The 22,077-nt window shown below is 46.2% G+C and overlaps 1 protein-coding gene across 1 annotated transcript in view; it reads left to right on the top strand.

Annotated features, from left to right (window-relative positions):
• The window catches only part of LOC144162987 (transmembrane protein 8B-like), a 46,841-nt gene extending 30,841 nt beyond the window's left edge, over positions 1–16,000 (top strand). Inside the window, exons 12-13 of the mRNA XM_077693749.1 lie at positions 9,405–9,615; positions 11,100–16,000. Of these exons, the coding sequence (XP_077549875.1) occupies positions 9,405–9,615; positions 11,100–11,224 (336 nt within the window). The 3' untranslated portion in view covers positions 11,225–16,000. The remainder of the gene's footprint in view (positions 1–9,404; positions 9,616–11,099) is intronic.
• The last annotated feature ends 6,077 nt before the right edge of the window (positions 16,001–22,077 follow it).

The raw sequence follows: 22,077 nt of genomic DNA, 5'->3' as shown, positions 1-22,077 counted from the left end.
CTGTTTTTCAAGCTATAATATGGGCCAACACTTTCGTGGCCGCACCTATTCCCATCGATAGTATGTTATGGATGAATAAAAATTGAAATTTTGGTGCTCTCCGAGCACTTCTGGGCAGCTATCGCCATCTAAAAGGTAAAAAAGGAAGTATTTCAGAGTTTATTTTCTCTGCCGCGGTGGGGGGGGGGGGGGGGGGGGTTTTAAAGCTCCTTCGCAGTCAAGCGCTCATCGTTTTGCTTATGGCGTCGATGCCGCTCGCCAGTGATTTGCGGGAACAGCAAATTTCGATGGATTCCGATGAATCTGAGCTGAGCTGGAATCCGTGGATGATGCTATAGCAGCACAGACACCAAAAAGGACTTCGATTCGTCGGACTTCAATACGGTTGGCGAAAGTGCGTCAAACCACCCCGGAACATCAGCAGGTATCCGCCGATATGCTTTGCTTTCTCCTCGGGCCGTTCTATCGCTGCCGCACGTTGATGTAAACATATCCGGCCTGTTCTAAAGGTCACAGCTCTTATCTGCAGGGTGTCGACTTTGTTCGGTGCCGGCTGCGCAGTGGAGCCAACGTTTGTTTCACTGCGTCCTGCGGTGGCTTAGTGGCTAAGGCGTTGCGCTTCTAAGCACGAGGTCGCGGGTTCGATTCCCGGCCGCGGCGGCCACTTTTCTGGTGGAGGCGGAAAGCAAAAACGCGCGTGTGTACAAGATTTCGGCGCACGTTAAAGATACCCAGGTGGTCAAAATTAATCCGGAGCCCTCCACTACGGCGCAACTCATCGCCTGCGTTGCGTCGGCATGTTAAACACTACAATCAATGTTTCACCGCGTCGAGAAACTGCTTCACGCGGTGGCATGATAGGCAACTAGTGCTTATATTTTTTATGTATGTAAATAACATTTGTACTTAGAGCTTATATTTCCAGTATTATTCTATAAGAGCCTTGTATGCAAAAGTAAATTTCAATTTTTTTTCTTTACCCTGTGCAAAGTAGCTTTGATATTTTCATCATTTTTAAAAATTTTTTTTTCGATAATTTTTTGATAATATTCGTAATAAATGTGTTGTTTGAAATTAATACTGTTGGAAATCCCTATCCTTCCTCTTGATATCTGAACCATGTGGCACTTGCATGGGAGGTTCAAACCCAATTTACAACGTGCTCGGCGGCATGCTGTGAGATAACGGCAGAGTTGTGTGTGCACCACCTTGCATTCGCTGATCACACAATCACTTCCTGAGACGCAGCAGCTCTGCGCCGGGACCGAGAAGACTGCAATTTGCGCTGCGCACAAATTTCGCATTGGGTCAGCCATTTTTTTTTTCTTCTGGCACTGCCTAGCAGACAAGCATTTGGGCAAAGGGGATAAAGCACCAATTCTTGGGAAATAGGTGAATTGTATAGTTTCAGCCGTTCAGCTAATGCGCCGTTGATTTGTGGGTCGATATTTCGGCTCGCGCTAAAGATCCCCGGGCGGTCAAAATTAATCCGGAGCCCTGCACTACGGCACGTTAAACCCCCAAAATTTGAATTTTGATTAGTGTACAAGTATCAGGGTGTCTAGCAACCGGGAAAACCGGGAAAACAGGGAAAAGTCAGGGAATTTTGAGCCACCGGGAAAAGTCAGGAAATTGTCAGGGAATTTTTCAATCAAGTAGTACCAGTCAGGGAAAACCACTTCGGGGCCTGCCCACACTGTTTTAGAATAGGGGAAACCAGTGTTGGAGTCCCCCAAGAAGTTGCACGAACGGAACACGTTCGCGGGCGACGAAAGCGTGATTCGCATGAAACGTTTTCTCGGTACGGTGTGTGCCGAGCGGCAGGCGCCGGCAACATGGCGCAGCACCGATCGCAAAGTAGTGTGGTAGCTCCAACGGCCGCTTTTACCGCTTATTAAAATCTTAAAATGCTACTCAAGGCACAAACGCACTTGCTTGTGCAGGAAAGGAGCCACCGCAGGCACGAAATCGTCGACGCGGCCGTGAAAATACCGCGCACGAATCGTGTGCAGGGTCATTTCAGATCAGATCGAACAAAGCATGGCTGGTCGACCTCTTCAATTCGCTTGAAATTTTTTTACCTCATTCCCGCACGTATGTAATGTGCAGATTCACAAATATTTTCGGCGGAAAAAATTTTGGCCGACTGAAAAAAAATGTGGAACCCACCCACGTGGACCTTGGCCGCTACCTGCCAATGCGCCGCGGCCAAATTTAGCGACATCTAGCAAAAAATATACTAATCCGGCGGGAATGATAATTTTTATGCTTAATCTACGCCTGGTTTACATTTCGCGCCCAAAATATCGTTGGCTAAAAAAACACATATTTTTTGTAATAAATTTCCCAATCTTGCTCAGAGCGCAATTTGTTGTGTACTTTGCGGGCCAGTATTATCGTAAGTAATGGAGCTAGAGCGTTCAAATTTGAGTGAGGGCTGCTCCTAGCAAGCACAAATAAGGGCCGTAAATATCGTGTCTGTACACACTACAGTTAAAAAGTAAATGGCGCACAAGTGTGAAGAAAAAACTAAAACACTCCGAGTTCAGAGGGTTATTAAAAAAAAACACTTCTTCGATTTTTCTGAAATTCTCCCCAGATGTTAACCTGTGAATGTACTTCAATGATCATTAAAAACATGTTGCATCATTTTGTTCCTGACGCGCCTACAGTGTGAGAAAAAAGCCTGGTCGGCCAGGTCTTCACAAGATCCTGAGACACGAAACAGTGAGAGCAACTTCCAGTGAATGTGCAAACATTTGATAATTTTTTGTACCAAAGGCAAACGATTACTTATTGATAGAATTACAGATAATTCAGAAGCAAAACTGAAATTTTTATGTGAATTTTGGAACGAAAATAAACAATCTGTGCACCGCTAAACGTGTACTCTTCGAAGAAAAAACGGAGGAACTCCAGATTCACGCGCATTTAAAAAAAACGCTTCTTCGAGTTTTATGAAGCTTTCCACAGATATTTTCCTCTAAACGTACTTGTGTGAGCTCTAGAAATACAGTGGAATCTCGGTGATACGAATTCGGTTGATACGAATTTCGTTGTGATACGAATTTTCAAAATTCCCCGGCCAAAATGCATTGTACGCAATGTAAAAAAATTCGGATGATCCGTTCGCATTTATCACCCGGTGCGGGTGATACGAACACGCGAGCCGCGAGCAGATGACTGCGGCGTGGACGGGAGGCGGGAGTGTTTGTGCGGCCGTGTGGCCTTGGTCGCACGCAGGCACAAAATCATTAAGCGTGAACTGGATGGAGCGTTTTCTGCTCACGAAAACGCGCCGCGCAAGCCACAGGCGCGCTGACGCCACCGCGAATACCACCCGCATGCGGCGCACGGCGCGGTAAGCCGCGGCAACATGGCGGCGTCAACGGCCGCGAAGTAGGGCGGGTGGCTCGACCGACCGCTTCTGACCACTCTTTAAAGAACAAAAGAAGTTGCTTATGAATTAAGGGAGCTGATGAGTCCGAAAACGACACTGTAAAGCATCGTCCGCGCGGCTAGGGAAATCGCCTATCAAATATCCGCCACCGTGGTAAGCCTAAACATCTCCGGCGGAGCCAGCGGGCTGTCCGGATCAAACTGCCGCCATGAAGAGCGTGCCTCCCCGTTGGCGCAAGTCAGCAGGCTCCTCCCACTGCCGCGCGCGTCGCGCGTCATTTTACGAGCGAGGTAAAATCTGTCATGGGGGCGAAATCGTCAGCGCGGGCGTCAAAAGAACGCGCGCGCAAACGCCGACGCACCCGAATGGCATGCGGTTCAGGCTTGAGTTCGTGTGCGCGCGTCGCGTCCGCGATGAGCGCGCGTTCTTTTGACGCCCGCGCTGACGATTCAGCCCGGCACCCAGGCGCCAGCCTCTGCCTCGGTTACCGCTAACTGCATTGGGAGGAGCCTCACGACTTGCGCCAATAGGGAGACGCGCGCCTCATTGTGATTGCGGCAATTTCGGAGCGCTAGCAGCAGCTGGCTGGGCCACCTCCGCGGTGGATATTTGGCGTAGATGACAATTTATAGTGCTTCTCCCATACTGTCAGCTCCTTTCCCGCATGAGCAATTTAATTTACACATTGAGCTCCGTTTTAACAAAAGGTTAGAAGCGGTTGCTGAAGCTACCTGCACCTCTTCGCGGCAAGAGCCGACGCCATATTGCCGCCGCCTGTCGCATGCGCAGCACATTTCCATTTTTTCTCGTTTTCTGATGATACGAATTTTCGGGTGATACGAATATTTTTGCCGCCCCTTGAGATTCGTATGATCGAGATTCCACTGTATTGTGCGTCATTCTAAGCACAGCGCGGATACAGTCGTGCGGTGGCGGAACCGCTGCAATGTATGGTGGTAAAACGCACAATTTGAAGGTCTTCGAGTCTATTTTTATAGCTTCCTCTAGATTTCCCCAACCGCAGTCACTCTTTGTCTTACATTATCAACGCTCTTTTTTTGTGCGCACTGCTGCCGTGATGCGCTATATTTGGTTCATTTATCAGCTATTTGACAAGGTGCACGCAGTCTTGTTTTCTAACTCGCCTGGACGTAACTTTCGTTCGCCTGAAATCAAAGGTTCAACGGAAGGTCGTCCGGTCGGCAGCACACATGGCAAGTATTAAAAACGGACATCGGCCACACACGACCCCGGCGCGGGTAACGTCTCCAGGTAGCACGCCCCTCTTCGGTCCTTCTCCGGACACACCGGTTCAATTACCGAATTAGCGACCAAACAGGAAGGCAAACGCCCTTGAGCCCGGTGGGGTCCGGGACGACACATGTGGGATCTTCATTTTTTTGTTCGAGTCGAGTATTTTTTGGTCTTTTTCAACTGTATGCGGCGGCGGGGACTTGGCTGACAGAAAGAGCGAAAGAGGGCCTGGAAGAAAAGGGGCTGCATGCGTTCGAACGGTTACAAGTTTTCAGTTCTGTCACACTGGGAGAGTGCCTTGCGCTGCCTCTCCACTATTTGACTACGGTCGCATTTTAATCTTCATTTCATCAATTTTTATTATTCCTTTTAAGTATTCTGATTTTATTATTCTTTTTTTATATATTTAGCTTGTTACTCAGTCTCTTTTGTCATAGTTTTGTGGTTGCAAGCGATGACGTCTGCCATGACTCTGCGCATGCCTGCTTGGCTTTAGAAAAAATCAGGCTGTGGGTAGACGACAATCTCCCACTGTACTCCAAGGTGACTTATGTGAGTGACGGAGCTGCCAGTCACTTTAAAAATAGGTACCAGCTTCATGAGTTGCGAAAGAGCGACGTGCCTGAAACGCAATGGATATTCTCCGCATCAGGGCACGGAAAGAATGCCTGCGACGGAGTTGGGGGAATCGTCAAACACCAGGCGACACTTTACAACCTAAGAGAACCACTAAGAACTGCGATTCAGATGGCAAAAGACATGGTAACTGTGTTGTCTGAGAAAATCAAGGGCGTTCACTTCATATACCTCGAGGGGAACGAAGTTTCCAGCTATCGCGAAACAAAAAAGGAAGAATGGCGCACAGCGCGTGCCTTTCCCGGTATACAGTCCTGGCACGTGTGGCGTTTAAGGAAGTCATCAGAAGCAGATATATGCAAACTATGTGCAGCGCGGACTGTTTGTGCCCCTTTGAGGAAACTGTGAACATTGATGCAGCAAGCAACATGTAAATAAACAGTAGTAGCTGCACGGTATTATGGGGTGCCAATGGAACGCTGTCATTTCAAACGTTGACTTCGTTAATCTCACTTGGCTATTCTATTCTCCTTATCTCAGTAGATATTCTGCCCTTTCTACAAAATAAATAAGGGAAATCTGCAGAAAGTCACAATCGTCGTTTCGTGTCTCAGCTTCTTGTGACGAGCATGCTTGACAACGCTCTTTTGCTTTTCAGTGATCAAAATGATGCGAGTTTTTTTAATGGCTCACGCAATTAAATTAAGAGGAAAATATCCGTGGAAAGCTTCATAAAACTCGAAGAAGCGATTTTTTTAAATGCGCGTGAATCTGGAGTTCCTCCGTTTTTTCTTCGAAGAGTACACGCTTACGGTGCGCAGATTGTTTATTTTCGTTCCAAAATTCACATAAAAATTTTTCAGTTTTGCTTCTCAATTCTCTGTAATACTATCAATAAGTAATCGTTTGCCTTTGGTACAAAAAAATTATCAAATGTCTGCACATTCACTGGAAGTTGCTCTCACTGTTTCGTGTCTCAGGATCTTGTGAAAGCCTGGCCAACCAGGCTTTTTTCTCGCGCTGTAGGCGCGTCAGGAACAAAATGATGCAACATGTTTTTAATGATCATTGAAGTAAATTCACAGGTTAACATCTGGGGAGAATTTCAGCAAAATCGAAGAAGTGTTTTTTTTTTTAATAAGCCTCTGAACTCGGAGTGTTTTAGTTTTTTCTTCACACTTGTGCGCCATTTATTTTTAACCGTAGTGTGCACAGACACAATATTTACGGCCCTTATTTGTGCTTACCAGGAGCAGCCCTCACTCAAATTTGAACGCTCTAGCTCCATTACTTACGATAATACTGGCCCGCAAAGTACACAACAAATTGCGCTCTGAGCAAGATTTGGATATTTATTACAAAAAATATGTGTTTTTTTAGCGGACGGTATTTTGGGCGCGAAATGTACACCAGGCGTAGATTAAGCATAAAAATTACCATTCCCGCCGGATTAGTATATTTTTTGCTAGGCGTCGCTAAATTTGGCCGCGGCGCCTGGGCAGGTTGCGGCCGGGGTCCACGCGGGTGGGTTCCAAATTTTTTTTCAGTCGGCCAAAATTTTTTCCGCCGAAAACATTTGTGAATCCGCACATTACATACATGCGGGAATGTAAAAACATTTCAAGTAAATTGAAGAGGTCGACCAGCCATGCTTTGTTTGATCTTATCTGAAATGACCCTGCAGAAACTCAACGTGCAGTTCATGCAGCTCGCAGCTGGTTTAGGTTGCTGTGTGCACTTGCGCAGAGGGACGATGTGTGTGGTGCCCAAATCACACGCACAACGTGCTTTTTTTCCAGTGAATTTTAAAAGGCAGCGCTTGTCGGGAGCTAATCTTGAAAGAACTTTCTTATGACATCAGGAGCCAGAATTACATATACAAAAAGGAACATGACATGGTTTAGCATGAACCGCATGCGGCGTTTTCTGCTTGCGAAAACGTGCCGCGCACGTCACAGGTGCGCTGACGCTGCCGTGGAACCACCCGCACGCTGTGCGCGGTGCTGCTGGCGGCGCCAACACGGCGGCGGCTTCGACCGCGAAGCTCGAGCGACCGCTTCTAAGCGCTCTCTAAAATGCCGCACAAGGCACGCATGAAGTTGCTTGTGCGGTAAAGGAGCTTTTAATGTGGGCGAAAACGTTACTATAAAACATCATCCGCGCCGCTAGTGAAAGCGCAAATGCAATACCTGCCCGGGGTGGTAAGCCTAAGCATTTGGCGGAGCCAGCCGGCTGTCTCGAGCGCTTCGAAACTGCCGCCATGAGGCGCGCGGCTCCCCATTGGCGCAAGTCGTCAGGCTCCTCCCACTGCTGCTCGCCACGCGCGTCATTTTCTGAGCGAGGCAGAAGCTGCCGCGCGCGCGAATCGTCGACGCGGGCATCAAAAAATCGCAATAGCAATGCTGACACGCCCGAATCGCATGCAAAAACGCACCATGCGGTTCACGTTTCATGTCCAGCCAGGACAATCAAGAAAAAAATCAAAAGGTACTCGCTGAAGCGCGACTTGAAGCTTCTATCCCACAAGACTCTCTCAAGCCATAACTGAAGGCAAGCAAACCTCAAGCTGAACGAACTGAAGTTAATTAATCAAAGTGCAATTTGAGAATCGGGGCACTTGCAACAAATGTGTTTTTCCCTACGATAGAATGTGTTTTCTGTACGCTTCTTATATGCTTCACGGACCGTTTCCATAGAATGACGCCTGTTGTTTAGGTCAGGGAATTTCGACTAAAATGGTCATGGAAAACATGGAAAAGTCAGAGAAATTGAATTAGGCAATTTGCTAGACACCCTGAGTATACTACCATTGTCCCTGAAGAAGAAAGTGCATCACAGCTGCATCTTACCGGTACTCACCTACGGGGCTGAAACTTGGAGGCTCACTAGGAGGGTTCAACTTAAACTGAGGACGACTCAGCGCGCAATGGAACAGAAGATGATAGGTGTAACATTAAGGGACAAGAAGAGAGCGGAGTGGGTCAGGGAACAAACGCGTGTTAAGGACATATTAGGAGAAATTAAGAAGAAATAAGTGGACGTGGGCAGGGCATGTAATGCGAAGGCAAGATAACCGTTGGTCATTAAAGGCCAACTGCACTCAAATTTCACCCTGGCTAAATGCCTTCGAAATGTGTAGAAGATACCATGAGAACTACTGCGACGTGACCGGTAGCTCTGTGCAATGCGTGGTTATTCAGTTTCAGGCACTCAAAATAACGCCCTTTCAGACGACAAAGCACCTGCCGGCGTGTCGCGCAAACATCCATTTAGCGGAAGTGACATGCCAGCCGTCCAGGCCGATCGGCCTGCCTCGCAGCGGGAGAATCCAGAAAACTCGTATTTCGTGCTGGTACGCCTGGCTTTCATGGCTCCGAAGAGGCTTCGTTAACCTTACGGTTCTCTCCTTTTCGAGTGTCGTCGCGACATCATGCCTGCGCGGTGTGCTGTTGTTCGAGTGCACGAATAGTGCTTGAGAGACAAGCGCTAGCTTTTCCGCGCGCCTCCCACACCCCCGCACGCGCGCGCTCACACTCTCCTCCTGGCTGGCCGAGCCGGCCGCGTCGGCCGGTCCGCACAGCTCGCGCCGTCATGCCAGGCGGTCTGGCCGCTCGCGCCGACGGCTGATACGTCACTTCCACCTGGCCGTAATGGCCGTGCTTTGCCCAGTTTCATTTTCAAAAACGTCGATTTTTTCTGGTCGCTTGCGGCGTAATTACGCACATTTTAGGCGTCATACTTCGTACATCGCGGTCTTTTTAGTCATACTATGCAGGAACAGTGATCTCGCGCGGTCGAAATTTTGAGTGCAGTTGGCCTTTAAGTGGATCCCTAGACAAGGCAAGCGTGGCAGGGGGCGGCAGAAAGTTAGATGGGCATGTGATAACAAGAAGTTTGCGGGGATACATTGGCCGGAGTTATGACAGGACCGGGGTAATTGGAGATTAATGGGAGGGGCCTTTGCCCTGCAGTGGTCGTAGATAGGCTGGTGGTGGTGGTGGTGGTGGTGGTGGTGGTGGTGGTGGTGGTGGTGGTGGTGGTGGTGATGATGATGATGATACTGCCCGTGTGTGGCTCCTGGTTATAGCCCATTGTGTGCGCTGTGCGTGTAATGGTGCGAGGGTGGCCTAAATGGTGATCACCCTCCCCTCTCCCCCGTTGCACGTGTGTGCAGGTGCGTCAGTGCGTGAGCCGGCGGAACTGCTTCCCGCAGCCGCGCTTCTGGCTGCTGAGCATCGTGCCTGGGGCGGCCCTGGGGGTCATCGCCGTGGCCCTGTACCTGGGCTTTGAGACGCGCCGCAACTACGCCTACGTACACAGCGCCTGGCACGTCCTCATCGGACTCTCCCTCTTCATGGTGCTGCCGCCCAGGCGCCGATGCCAGTGTGAGTGCCACACCCAAGCGGTGCTCTTTTCCTTGTTCTGTTAAGTGCTGAGCACTTTAGGGGCGCGCCCTGTCGTCGTAGCTCGCTTGCTGGACCCAAGTAGAGTCGCACGGCGTTCCGTTGTAGCAGCAGTCGTCACAGCATAACCCAAAGTCTTCGAAAGCCAAGCAGTTTGTATAGTCATAAGCGTTCGAAACTCGTGAACCGCTGGTGCTTGTCATACATCTCCCCAATGTTTAGCACAAAGAAAAGTGCAGGTACATTTGAGGGAAAATGTACGTAATTAACCGGCAGCGCCACCGTTCATTTAGTTAGGAACTCTCGTTGGGTTGGTTTTGACGATAGTAAGCGAAAAAAAGTGGCAGTGCAACTCTGGCACGCACGGGAAAAAAAGCAAGCACAAAAAGAACACAACTCCCGCTGGCGCAGTTTCAGGCAGGGGGTGCGCGAGCCCTGCAAAGGCGAGAAATTCGAAATGCATTGGGTGGTAGCAGTGAGCGGATAACGGCACTACAGCCCATTATGGTGAATCACTGCTGTGCAGTTCCGACAGCTTTCACGTTGAGTGGAACGGCTTTAATTTTTATTTATTATTATTATTTTATTTTTATTTTTCGTACACTGGGACGTATGCAGGACTCCAAACAAGAACGCAGTAATGCATATATACATCAGGGTGCATGGTGATGAGGATAACGTGTTCTGTTCACTAACATGAAGAGTGAGTCTATGATCCAACTCCTCGTACCACACAGTGATGATCCATTGCATGCCCTTGTCGATGCCTTTAAACAAAGAATTGACCCTACAATCTTCGCCACCCAGACCAAAAATGGAGCTGGTTTGTGTGCTCATCCGAGAAACTGACAGAGGTGTTGCCAGCACTAATAGAGCATGCACATTCTGGGTTTCAGTACACATTAATGCCATTTCTGCATTTGGACGTGTGGATAGGCACGTCCAATGAGTGTGGGGGAGTTACAGAAAACGTACGGTGCTTCAGTTGGAACAAAAGTAGAGAAATGACTCCCGACATTGATGCGGTTCGTTCTTCTTCTTTTCTCCCAGCTATTTGGTGTCATGCTAGCTTAAGTAGGGGCTGGGGCATTTTTGCTGACGCGTTAAAAGGGAAAGGGAATTTTTTTGCAAAGACAAAATACAAAATACCTGTGTGCAAAGCATTTGGCTGCGGTTTAAAAAACCCAGCTGGTGCAAAGCATAATTGATTGCCCTTCGTAATGTCTTATTGCATGGGCTGTGGGTAACCTTCACAACCTTGACGCTGTGTGATGAACTTTCTTTTTTTTTTTTTTTTCTACCCTACCCCGTTCCTGTTTCTCCCTGGCTTACGAATTCCAACTCTCCCTACACCTTATTACCACAACCTGTGGTAATAACTACACCTTTGTCTTGCTCCTATCCTGATGCCCTCCTGACCCCTCGCACCCTCCCGTCGCTGCCCCACCCCCGACGCCCCAAAACAGCCGCGGAGAAGAAGGAATCGGTGAACACGTGCAGCTACGTGAGAGTGGAGGAGCTGAGTGACATGATGCCCACACCAGAGCTGCCCACGAGGCGAGCGCCCCTGGTGATCAGGGGCGGAACGTGACAGTCAAGCCCCGTGCCATTGTTGAGGATCGTCCAGGCTGCCGCACAAGGGCCAGCGTCGGGCATTGGAATGTGCCCACGGTTGTGCCGCCTCTGTGATGCTAAGTAGAATTCGCGAGCTGTGTCTTGCGCATTGGGTGCGTGGCTCGCTGGAAGGGAGCGTGAAGACTGCACAAACCCTTGGTTTATTCCAAATGATTATCCTTGGGCATCTCGCGCAAGCCAACTGAAACACCGAATGATGTTGCTTTAATCGCAAACACAGAAAGAAAAGAGTAGTCTTAGCAGTTCAAATTTCCAAATACACAGTGGGAGCAGTGATGCCCTTGGGCAGGTACCAGGACCAGAGCAGTGAGCGTATGAACGCCACGCTAGCAGTTGAGATTTAAACGGTATGAGAGGCACCAGATCATGTTGATGAGCAGTAGATTTTGCCAGCGGCTGGCAGTCACTCGGTGTATTGTAATGTGGGAAGTAAGAAAAAGTGACTGGTGTCCCACCACTCTGTCACCCGCTTTCTTTGTTTTCTAGTTTAAGTGTTTGAAGTTTGCTTTAAAATGCCCTTAGTTTTTTACTCTGGCATGGCTACCTCTGGAATGAACCGAACCTGTGATGTGTCTTCATGGTGCCTTAAAGGAGCCATGAAGAGAAAATACAACTTTGTTTAATTTGAAAGAACTAGGATTCAGTATCTCACTCAGCACCATTAGAGCCACAAAATATGTTTTTTTAACGAAAAAAAAGCAAGAAGTATATAAAAACTTTCAAATTTTGCGCCACAGTGACGTGTTATGAGCAAGAATGACGTCATACGGGCCAACAATAAAAAATAATTTTCAGGGCGTTAACTGCACGTTAGCATTCAAGTGATGCGGTCAAATGGAACTAGAGGCCCCATTACAGACGTCCAGTCATGCGTCGTCGCGACAGGTCAGTTAGGTGGCCGCCATTTGCACAAACAAGGTTCCGTGACGTCATAGAAAAGTTGCGGGAAATAGGCTAGGGGGTCGCGACTGCTTCACACGTTTTCTTTAATATTTCCGTTATTTGTTCGAAGACTGCGATGATATTGGTATCATTATTATCGGGGCTAAGCACTCTTTCTAATTAACCCAACTTGTATTTTGTCTTCATGGCTCCTTTAAAGGGGGAGAACGGCATTTCGTGCCGGAAAAATTGTCAGCCAAAGTACAGCTCACTTTTTTATGTGCGGGATGCACCACATATTTGTGTTGCCAGCATCACGTGCACCATCAATGCCCGGTCCAAGGTTTTTTTTGCAAACAGCAGAGATCAGCTGCAGTTGAGTGAATCCCCATGTGAAGCAATTACGTGATAGATAAGCTTGTTAGAGGCAAGTCAGCTTGGTAGGCTTTGCTGTGGGGTTCATTAGGCGGGTGACCTCAGAACAACGTAATGTTTGACTAAAAAAATAATGAGAAAATAGCTTGATGACATTTTTATCCACTGCAAGTGCACTATTAATGTGATAATGGAGCACTGCATATGGCCAATGACTGGTGCACACTGGTGCACAATGACTGGTGCTGTGGAAAGTCCTTTGAAAGCTGATTGGAAATCATTGACAGCATGTGTGTAGAGCAGCTCTGAGACAGAGTGAGAGGGGAAACAGGCGCAGTTCTATTTTGTGGCTCTGGTTCTGGTTTCTCTACCCAGTGATGTGTGTATACAGAAGCATTTGTGTTAGGCATTTCCACTATACTCGGTTACAACTCAAGAACGGCACCACCTCATGTAGTGTATCACTCCGCCAAAGCGCCGGACCCGTGACGTCAGTGCACGCGCGTTTTGAAAGGGGTTTGCTATGAATGCGTGATATCGTCTGCCTTGTCTCACGCAGTTTGTTTGTCGTCACTGGAGTCGTTTATAAGCATATTAAGTCCAAAAAATCACGGGAACGGCTCACACCATGTTCAAAATATTCCCAGTAACGCCCTACTTGCGCCGCGCGGAGAAACATCCGGCTACGGTGATAAGGCACAGCAGCAAGTTCCGGTGCCGTTCTTAAGTTGTCACCGGGTATAGTCACGCCTTTTCTGCCTGTGCGTTATGCAGACAGGCCAAACCAGTGGAATTGTACAGAGACTTCATTGGCTGCGCTCTCACCTTGCCAGCAGTTTTAAGTTTTGAATTTTGTATGGTGGACACGTGCGTTTTTTTTAAATGTGAACAGAACAGTCGCAGCACACAAACTGGTTACAGCAGGCAGTGAGTGTCACAGCCTGCAATATTTTTTGTGGGTTCTGTGGCTACTTTGATAAAAGAAATGGAAAGAAAGAATGCTTTGAGATTACCGTGGTAACTACTTGGTACTCGCCTAATTAGAGTGCCCGGTTGATTAATGTGACAAGATTTTTTTAGAAGTTTCCTTTCAATGAAGCCTGCTAATCCACTGTGACGTTTTGTGACAGAAAATAGCTGGCTTTTTTTTTTTGCCATTTACTTGCTCCGGAAGAGCGTTAAATTGTGGTGCATTTGTAAAACAGACACTGCAATCTGTAGGCCAAAATGTTTGGGGAGATTAGTGTCCTTTCCATGTGCACAAGTGTCCCGGTGAAATCGACACATTTTGGTGTTGTCTTCTAAATTGTGACTAACAGTTTACCATGTACTGCCATTTTATGCCATCCAGACACATTAGAGGAGGAGAGCAAAGTTTTCTTCCCTGTTCCCAGCCCTTATGGTTGCCATTTGTGCAGTGACAGTGACAAGCTTTATTGAACAACGTGCCTTAGCACTAAAAATTGACGTAGACTGGCGCGTGTTTTGCCACATTAAAGGGACCCTGCAGCACTTACCATCGACTACTTGGAATGTATTTTGGGGTAGTCTATTGTCCCAGTAATCTCCTCCCGCTAGAATTATGAAAATTTTTTTACTATCACTGAAACTATGCGCGATGAAAAATTCTGGATCTGTCGACTCGACCGCGGACAACGCGCCAAAAGCTGCATGCTCTCTGCTGAAAAGGGGGGGCGGCTCGCGGCGTTCTCTTCGGCGGCCTTCGGTATATCACAGGCCGGGGAGTTCCCTCCTTTTCTCCGCAATGTGGAGGGGTCTATTTCCAGTCTGGTACCTCAAAAAGGCAGGCATGGCGCCTGCTTGCAAGCGGGTGCTCAGGCTGGTAGGCCGTTTTTGAAGCAATAAATGTTTGCTGTGGACTGGTCTCTTTTAAATGGGAGTACAGTAAAATCTCGTTACAAGAGACACTCAAGGGACCCAGGAAACATGTCTCTTGTAACCAAGGTCTATTGTATGTGATGTTGCTCACATAGCAAACAGAGGAAAACCAACCAAACTGTTTTCATTCAAGTGTCTCTTATAGACGGTATTCGTTGAAAAGTTTAGCAGTCAATTTCTTCGCTTGGCAACACTGGAAACGGCCACAGACATGGCCGATGCGCCACGGACACGGCGCAGCCTGGGCCACTGCGGCCGCACGCCGAAGAAAAAAAAGACACCGGCGTGCGTCATCTGCTCCGTTCCAATCCGATTCGAAACTGTGGCGCCAACAGAGATGTTATTAATCGCACTCACAGTGAACTCGACGCAATACTTTGTGTTCGGCGAAGTGTTCGTAACGTGAAACACAGTCATGTGTTTCACAGTCGTGCTTAGCACGGACAAGTACCGCCATCCCGGGGAGCCCGACGTAACGAGTAACAGCACACTCACACGGTTGCATGGAGGAGAAGAGGGGCGCCTGATCTGCGGGCCGTGCGCTCAACGTCGCCTAGCAACAGACGCTTGGCCACAGATATGGCGGCACACACTTGGTTGCCGGCATGCATTCCACGCCATTGAATACTGAGGATAACCAAGTGTCTCTTGTAACAGTCTCTTGTAACGAGATTTTACCGTAGTGGGTTCGTCACTCAAGCTCCGCATGCACTCTCACAACACGAAAGGAAGGCCAAAACTGTGCATACAGGCTCGGGCATAAAGGAGGTTGGTACACAGCGCTGACGACGTCGGATCATCACAGGAAATGGGAGAAATAAGCCGCGAAGTTGACCAGTGGCAGCCAGTAGCACAGCCATGGCCTCAGTGGCTTCGTTTAGGCCATGGCAGGGTTGTATAATGAGGAAAACTGAAGAGAGCGCGGTTGGTTTCTCACAGCTTCACGTGCGCGTGTAATATTTGGCTTGGGTATTTCTGGCAGTGTAATATAAATGTCGCGCAGGTTTATTTGCACTGCTCAAAGAGTGTTGCGGGGTCCCTTTAAAGATGTGGAGTTATTTTGATTCCAAGGCCCTGTTGAGATTCATAGCACTATGCCAGTAACTAAGTCTGCCCTTGTGTTTAGGGTTTTATCACATGGTTTTATCACATGGTGTGCATTTAAACTTTATTGTAACCTTATTTTTAATTTTCTTTTTATACGTTGTGTGTTGTGAGTGTCTTTGTGTTGCGAAAGTTTCTAGTTGCCGCGTAACGTGGTTTTCTTGCCATGTAGTTTAAGATCACAACATTGTGATGTTTTTAAATGCCAAGAGTGTCTGTAGTTCTGAAGTTGGCAGCTCAGTGATGTGTCAACTGTTGCCATGTTTATTTTTTTTTTTTACACTCTTATTGTGATAATTTTTAACAAAATGTAAATGGACGCTGTTTCTTGGTGCAGAGTGACTGCCAAGCGTTCGTGCTCAAATTGTGCCCTGAGAATTTCTTTTTATGTTTCACATTTTCTGGCTATTTATTGTTTTTTCTGTAAATTGTACGATGCATTAGCTTTTTTATAAAACGAATTTTCTTTTTCGCTGTTGTTGCCTCTGTGTGAATCTTCTTCACTCAATTGCTGCTCCCTGTTCTTAATGTACCATGTCTACCAAAGTCAATTTCCCAATAAGAAAGGGACACCGTCAGCACAGCATACAATAAAACCCCGCTTATATGATTTTCACGGGATGCAGAAAAAAATATAGTGACCTGTAAAAATGTATAACATGGATATTGCGTTAGTACCGTAAAAACATGCTGTTAAACATTATAAAAAAAAGAAAATAAGCTGTGTTTCAAACAAAAGAAATTTACTTTGCATTTTCAATGTTTAAAAGCATCTCTGATAGGCAATTGTTCCGGGCCTGTGGAATGACATTGCCCTTTTCCAATTGTTAGATCGCCTTGTGGCCATCCTCTTCTCCAAAGTGGCTCACGTACTTTCGTAGAATGTCCAGTTAAATTGGGTTCTACATTAGAGTTCAAAGCAGGCGGTGGCAGTCCCAGCTCTTGACTATTCTTGACTACCCAGCTCTTTCTTGACTATCAAGTTTGTTTTTAAGCAGGGCTGCTTTCCGATTTCTTGACACCATTGATGGCAGCGGCAACCAAAGACTTTTAAACATGTGCAACAGGTCACGAGGGGGTGTTCCTGTGCAGCAGGGTAGCAATGACTGTGTTCCCGTGCAAATAGATTAGCAATGGTGATGATGACGCTTACAGTTGTTGTGCCGTGCCCTCTTGTTTCCGGGTGTTCACTGGTGCGCCAACAGCGCTCGTTGCGGACTACGCAGTTCAGGATTCTAAAAAAATTTTCTGTGCACTTTTGGCACTTTAGCGACATTGTTTCAATTACTTCTGCCCGATAATCGCAACCTATAAAGCAGGAATGTCGTGGTGTGACGGCGTATTAAGTGGGACGCAACCGGGCTAGCACAGAGGAAAACATAATATAGTGAGGAACTTGTAAGGGGTTCTACTGCACTGCTGAATTAAAGCTACAGTGGGGTAACGGCTACTGTTGATTGCTAATGTTAAAAAAGGCAGAAAACAAAGCCACTTTAGTAACACGCAGTCTGCCAATTGTTAAAAAAGAAACAGTCAAGGATTTGATGCGGAGACTTCCTCCTATGTGAAAGATGGAGGTCTTTCCTAGAGGTTCGGGTGGTCGGCTGTGCAGTTACATTTCCGTTCTGTAAATACTGGGTGAAAACCCCTAAATGCTTACAAAAGCAACTTTTTCTGCCTAACCCTGTTATAAAAATTACTGGTTATAACAAAGGCTCTTTTTTGTGCCACCTCAATATTGTTATTAAGTGGGTTTGACCGTATTTTAAACTTGTGGTTGCAGCTCTTGCCAGCGTCAGTAAATCGTGCAAATTAGATTTAGTGCCACAAGTCAAATCTGAGAAGGTGACTCGGAAGTTGCCACCATTTCTTCTAAGCTTTTTTTTGCTCTAGTAGCTTACTTGAACTAAGTTTTCAATAAAATTGACACGTTACTCAGATAAAATGGTCGTTTGAATGCACCAAATTTGTATGTTGTCTTCATCAGAAGTGGAAGAACAAAATGTTCCCAAATCAAAGGGCTTGAGCTTGGGTAGCTTTTAAACGGGTTGGAAACTTTTTGCGAGTTGCAAATTAGCTTAATGTTTTTATAGTTGAATCTTTTGTGGCATGATTTTACGCATGCACTCAGGCCACCAGCTGTTGGCAGTCAGCTCGACAATTCTTCCTGCTTGATGTAAGGCCCTGTTAGGGCACCTTTCAAGAAGTAGTCGAATCCATACGTAGTTTATCTGCCTTTATGCATTTTGTAACTGTTATGTGTTATACTGTGCTTAATTACAAGGCTAACAGCTTGACATCCATCTTAATGCGGCTGTACGGCTACGAAGAAAAGCTTTAGAGCTCTCTCAGAAACTTCGCAGTTGAGGAAAAATTTGCCCAGGACGAATTTTTCTTCGACTGCAAAGTTTCTGAGAAAGCTGTAAATCTTTCCTTTGTAGCCAAACGGCTGCATTGAGGTGGATGTCAAACTTTCCTTCGCAGAAACTTACTCCACCTTGGGGATTTCCCCTAAATCTGGTCGATTAAAGGTTGACAGCATTGCCATTGTTGCTCATACATATGCGAATGTCAGCACAGAGCATGCCCTCCACTAGCACTAGGCCAAGACAACACTTGTTATTTGCCACCTTTGTGGATGAGTATTAAAAATTGACTATTGCATCAGCGATTCAATGAGCAACCTAGAGCTCAGTTCATAACTTGGTACCTTGCATCAGCTGTGAGGACTGCTACGTCACATTCGGACGTGGGTTCTATGCTGGCTGCGGTGGCTGTTTAAGATGGAGGCGAAAAGCAAAACCATCTATGCGTCGAGATTCTGAAGCACGGTAAAGATGCTTAGGCAGTCGAAATTAATCTGGAGCCCTCCGCTATGCACGCCTCTTAGTACCACAGGTGTAGCTTCGGTGCATTGAACACCCGCAATTTGAATTTTTTTTTTGCAACGTCATATTCGCACTTGATTACGGAGGCATCCCCGAGTCGTTTGCAAGCCAGCACAAGTAAGTCCTTGCCTTCTATATGCTTACGTATGACCATCATGATTTGTTACACAGTTCAACACTCAAAATTACTGATGTAAGTATGCCCGCAAATACCGGTCTCCACCCTTGCAGGTGACCATTGCTGGGTGGCGTCCAAGTCAAGTGGATCGCCCGCTGCTGCAAATGCATTCGCAGCTCGCAATGGCCTAGGTACGCGTTTATAACGAATTCGGATTGCTTCGAATGAAAGCTCAAAATAATTGCGTATTTCTATGTATATATATGTATTTATATTTATATATGCATATTTATAAATATATATGTATTTATATTTATATATTACGTAAAAATATGTTTTATATATATTATTTTTAAATGTTATAGCATTGCTAACACTAATTTCTGCAGTTTGGAGGTGCCCGTTTGGTATTTTGTGCACGGAACTTATAAGCTGACGGTCTCTACACAATGCCTTTAGGCAGGAGTCTGAATATAAGTGGTGAAGTGCACAAAGGGGACTTCATTGCCATACTTCCCCTGTTGAACAAAGCTGTTGCAGTAATTACTGCTCTACAATTAAAAGTTGGGTTCAATTTTTTTAAGTATTTCTGCGCAATGCAGTTTTGCTACGCAAGTTAGACAGGGGCCAAAAATTTAAATGTACTGAAGTACATGCTACAGACAGTTATTTTAAAAGATGTGTAACTACAATGGTAGCCAAATGCCAATTTTGCAGTGGTCAAACTAACATAAACAGAAATCACTCACTTCTCTGCTGTTGATGTGTGAATTTATTGACCCACCAAGATCACGAAGGAATTCACTACCAAGCAGAAACTTGCGTTGTTTCTTGCATGCACCTGGAACAAGACCTTCCTCTTTAGTGTTTAAGCTACAGGCACGCAAAAGAAGTATTCACTTTGGTAATTTTGATATTTTTGCCATTTACTGTTTCGATCAGTATTAGCTTAGATTTGTTCAGAGTATACGTTGCAAGGAGTATACATCTGCAAAGTAAACTCGGCACAAGTGGATTGGTTGCGGAGGAAACGTGCACGCACAGTTATTGAGGGTTTAAATTTTTCAAGTTTTCCTTGGGTCCTGTTTTCCAACCAGTTGCACGGAGTCTTCAGAGCCAGGGATGGACGCAAGGAAGAAGGCGGTAGGGTAATTCCCTAGTTCCCCCCCACTGCCCAAGTTTCCCTAGAAACTAGCCCTACTAACAGTTTGAAGCTCTCTGAGAGTAAATTCACAATGTAAACAACCTAAATATAGCCAGCTTCACCACATTGCAGTCTCGGTGCGTTTTATTTTCAAAGGCTTCAAAGGGCCCTGTTTTCCAGCTTTGGGTGCGCAAAGAACAGTACACCAGCCAAACAGTTTTACAAATAAACTGAGATGAGTTCGTTTGACTTCAGAATGAGAAATAATACGGACGAAACTTGTATATCATGAGAGCATGTTGACAAAGATGTTTTTTTTTTAAATCTTCTCTCCTGTAGAACATTTTTGAATTGTGCTTTTTTGCTGGTAAATTTGTAAGAGGAACCACCCAGTTTTTGAAGACTGCTCAGCAGTGCCTGGTTGTAAATGCGAAGATTTTGCATTGTGTGTATTTTTGTGTTCAAAAAGAATGTGTAAAAAGGGAAGCGACTCCAACACTTGAGTGGGCAACCAACGCCAAGCCGTGAGTGCAATACACACTGCACAAACATGTACTGCCTGAATGACTGTGTTTACGACGGACAGTTGTAGAAGCTGCTACCGTAACTCACAGAAAGGTTTCGTGTTAACGTGATGTCAATAAAGATGCAGAAAAGGACCTGGTTTTGGATTTTTTTTTGCTTTGTTCTCAGAGTATGGAGGTGTATGGTGGAAATGAAATCGTAAGTCATCCTCTTTATCCCTTGCCCTTCTTCTCATCCTTGTGTTTGTTGGTGCTTGCTCAGTGAATTCAAGAATATGGAACACCAATTTCCGCAAGCATCAATGTTGACCAGTTACCTTCATTTTATAGCTCCTTAGGGTGCTAATATGTAAAAACATTTGAGTTGTCCTTTATCGGTATTTACAGGGCCGTGAAAACAAATACTGCTTGCAGCAGCAGCAGTTGCTTGTGAAAGTAGGAAATGTGAAAAGTGTTCAAATAGCTGTGGCCCTTCAAAAGGGAAAAGGCTTTGGCGTGTTGGTTCATACATAGTCACACAGAAAACATAGTGCAGTAAAAACAGAGGACGAGGCAAGGATGGGACAAGCGGTAGAACCTCAGCATGGGAGTTAAGGGATATGTAGGAACAAGGATTCAAAGAAGGAGTAGAAAAGCCCTAGAAATTTGCTCTGCAGAAATGCTGCCACACGCGCAGTTTCCCACACTATGATCTGTAAAATTACAAATTGTGAATGGTGGTGGATTGGCGGAGCTTGCTTAAGTGTCTTTTTCTGGAATAAAGAGTAAGGTGGGTATGGGAAAGTGTAACATAAATTCTGCAGGAATGTTTGCTGAGCACGTGTGTTTTTAAATGGACAAAATGGGGTTTTTAAACAGGTATTATCTTATCTTGCAGCTGGCAATAAAATGTTCCGCTTTCTGTTACGGTCAAATATAAATGTAAGAACTACTGCCTTCTTACCGTCATTTAGTGGCGTAGCCAGAAATATATTTCGCGGGGGGGGGGGGGGGGGGGGGGGGGAAGGGGGGCGGGGGTTGAACACTGCTAGTGTAACCTAGCTCCCCCCCCATCATGCAGTAGACAACACAGAAATAGAACGAAAAAAAATTGTGACGCTCTTATTTTCGTTTTTAAATTTTAATGTATGGATGTGATGGGCAAAAACCATGGGGGAAAAAAAAAAGGGGGCCAAAATGAGGGGGACAAGGGGAGCAGCGCCTAGAAGACACTCTATGACAAATCTCGAGATATATGTGCCTTACCATCAGCCCCTCAAAGCGGCCGCACGTCCTTTGCTTGCTTGAATTACTCTACGGCGGTCACCTGGTCCCTCTTCAGAATGTGTGGTGGGCTTTTTTTCGCCTGGGAAAAAGGAAGGGAAATAGGAGAGAGGATTCTTGGCAAAGCATTGCTTGCAATCGAACAATGGCCCTTAAGGTATCATCTTACACTTAGAACAAAAAATAAAATATATTTTAATGTCTTTTAAGCAGCAGTTAAGACATGCACGATTAAGTAAAATGTAATTTATTTCGATTCAACGTTTTGCCTGGTTTTCCACTACAACGTCCACTTGCAAAAGGTCATCGTTGCTGTGACCCTGTGGGGGCCCATATATTTGAAAGGCAGGGACGAATTGTTAAGCTCTAGAACTTTCGGAATGAACGTAGAAGCTAGTTTAACGGTATATTCTGTTCTGAAATAATTTTTAACGGATCCCTACAGCTTCAATCTGTCACGTATTTGTAACGTATTCATACAGCTGGCACCCGGACCAGTGTGCATTGGTTTGGGTGCCGTCGAAGTACTGAAGGACTGTACCACTGTACCTAGATACGCAGACATTCACTTGAACCCCGCTAAAATTCTATTTTGACATTTAAATGTGCTAC

The sequence above is a fragment of the Haemaphysalis longicornis genome, unplaced genomic scaffold, assembly GCF_048455015.1.
Source record: "Haemaphysalis longicornis isolate Haplotype H1 unplaced genomic scaffold, Haemaphysalis longicornis Haplotype H1 scaffold_12, whole genome shotgun sequence".
Lineage (NCBI taxonomy): Eukaryota > Metazoa > Arthropoda > Arachnida > Ixodida > Ixodidae > Haemaphysalis > Haemaphysalis longicornis.
This window is presented reverse-complemented; position numbering and strand designations above follow the sequence as displayed.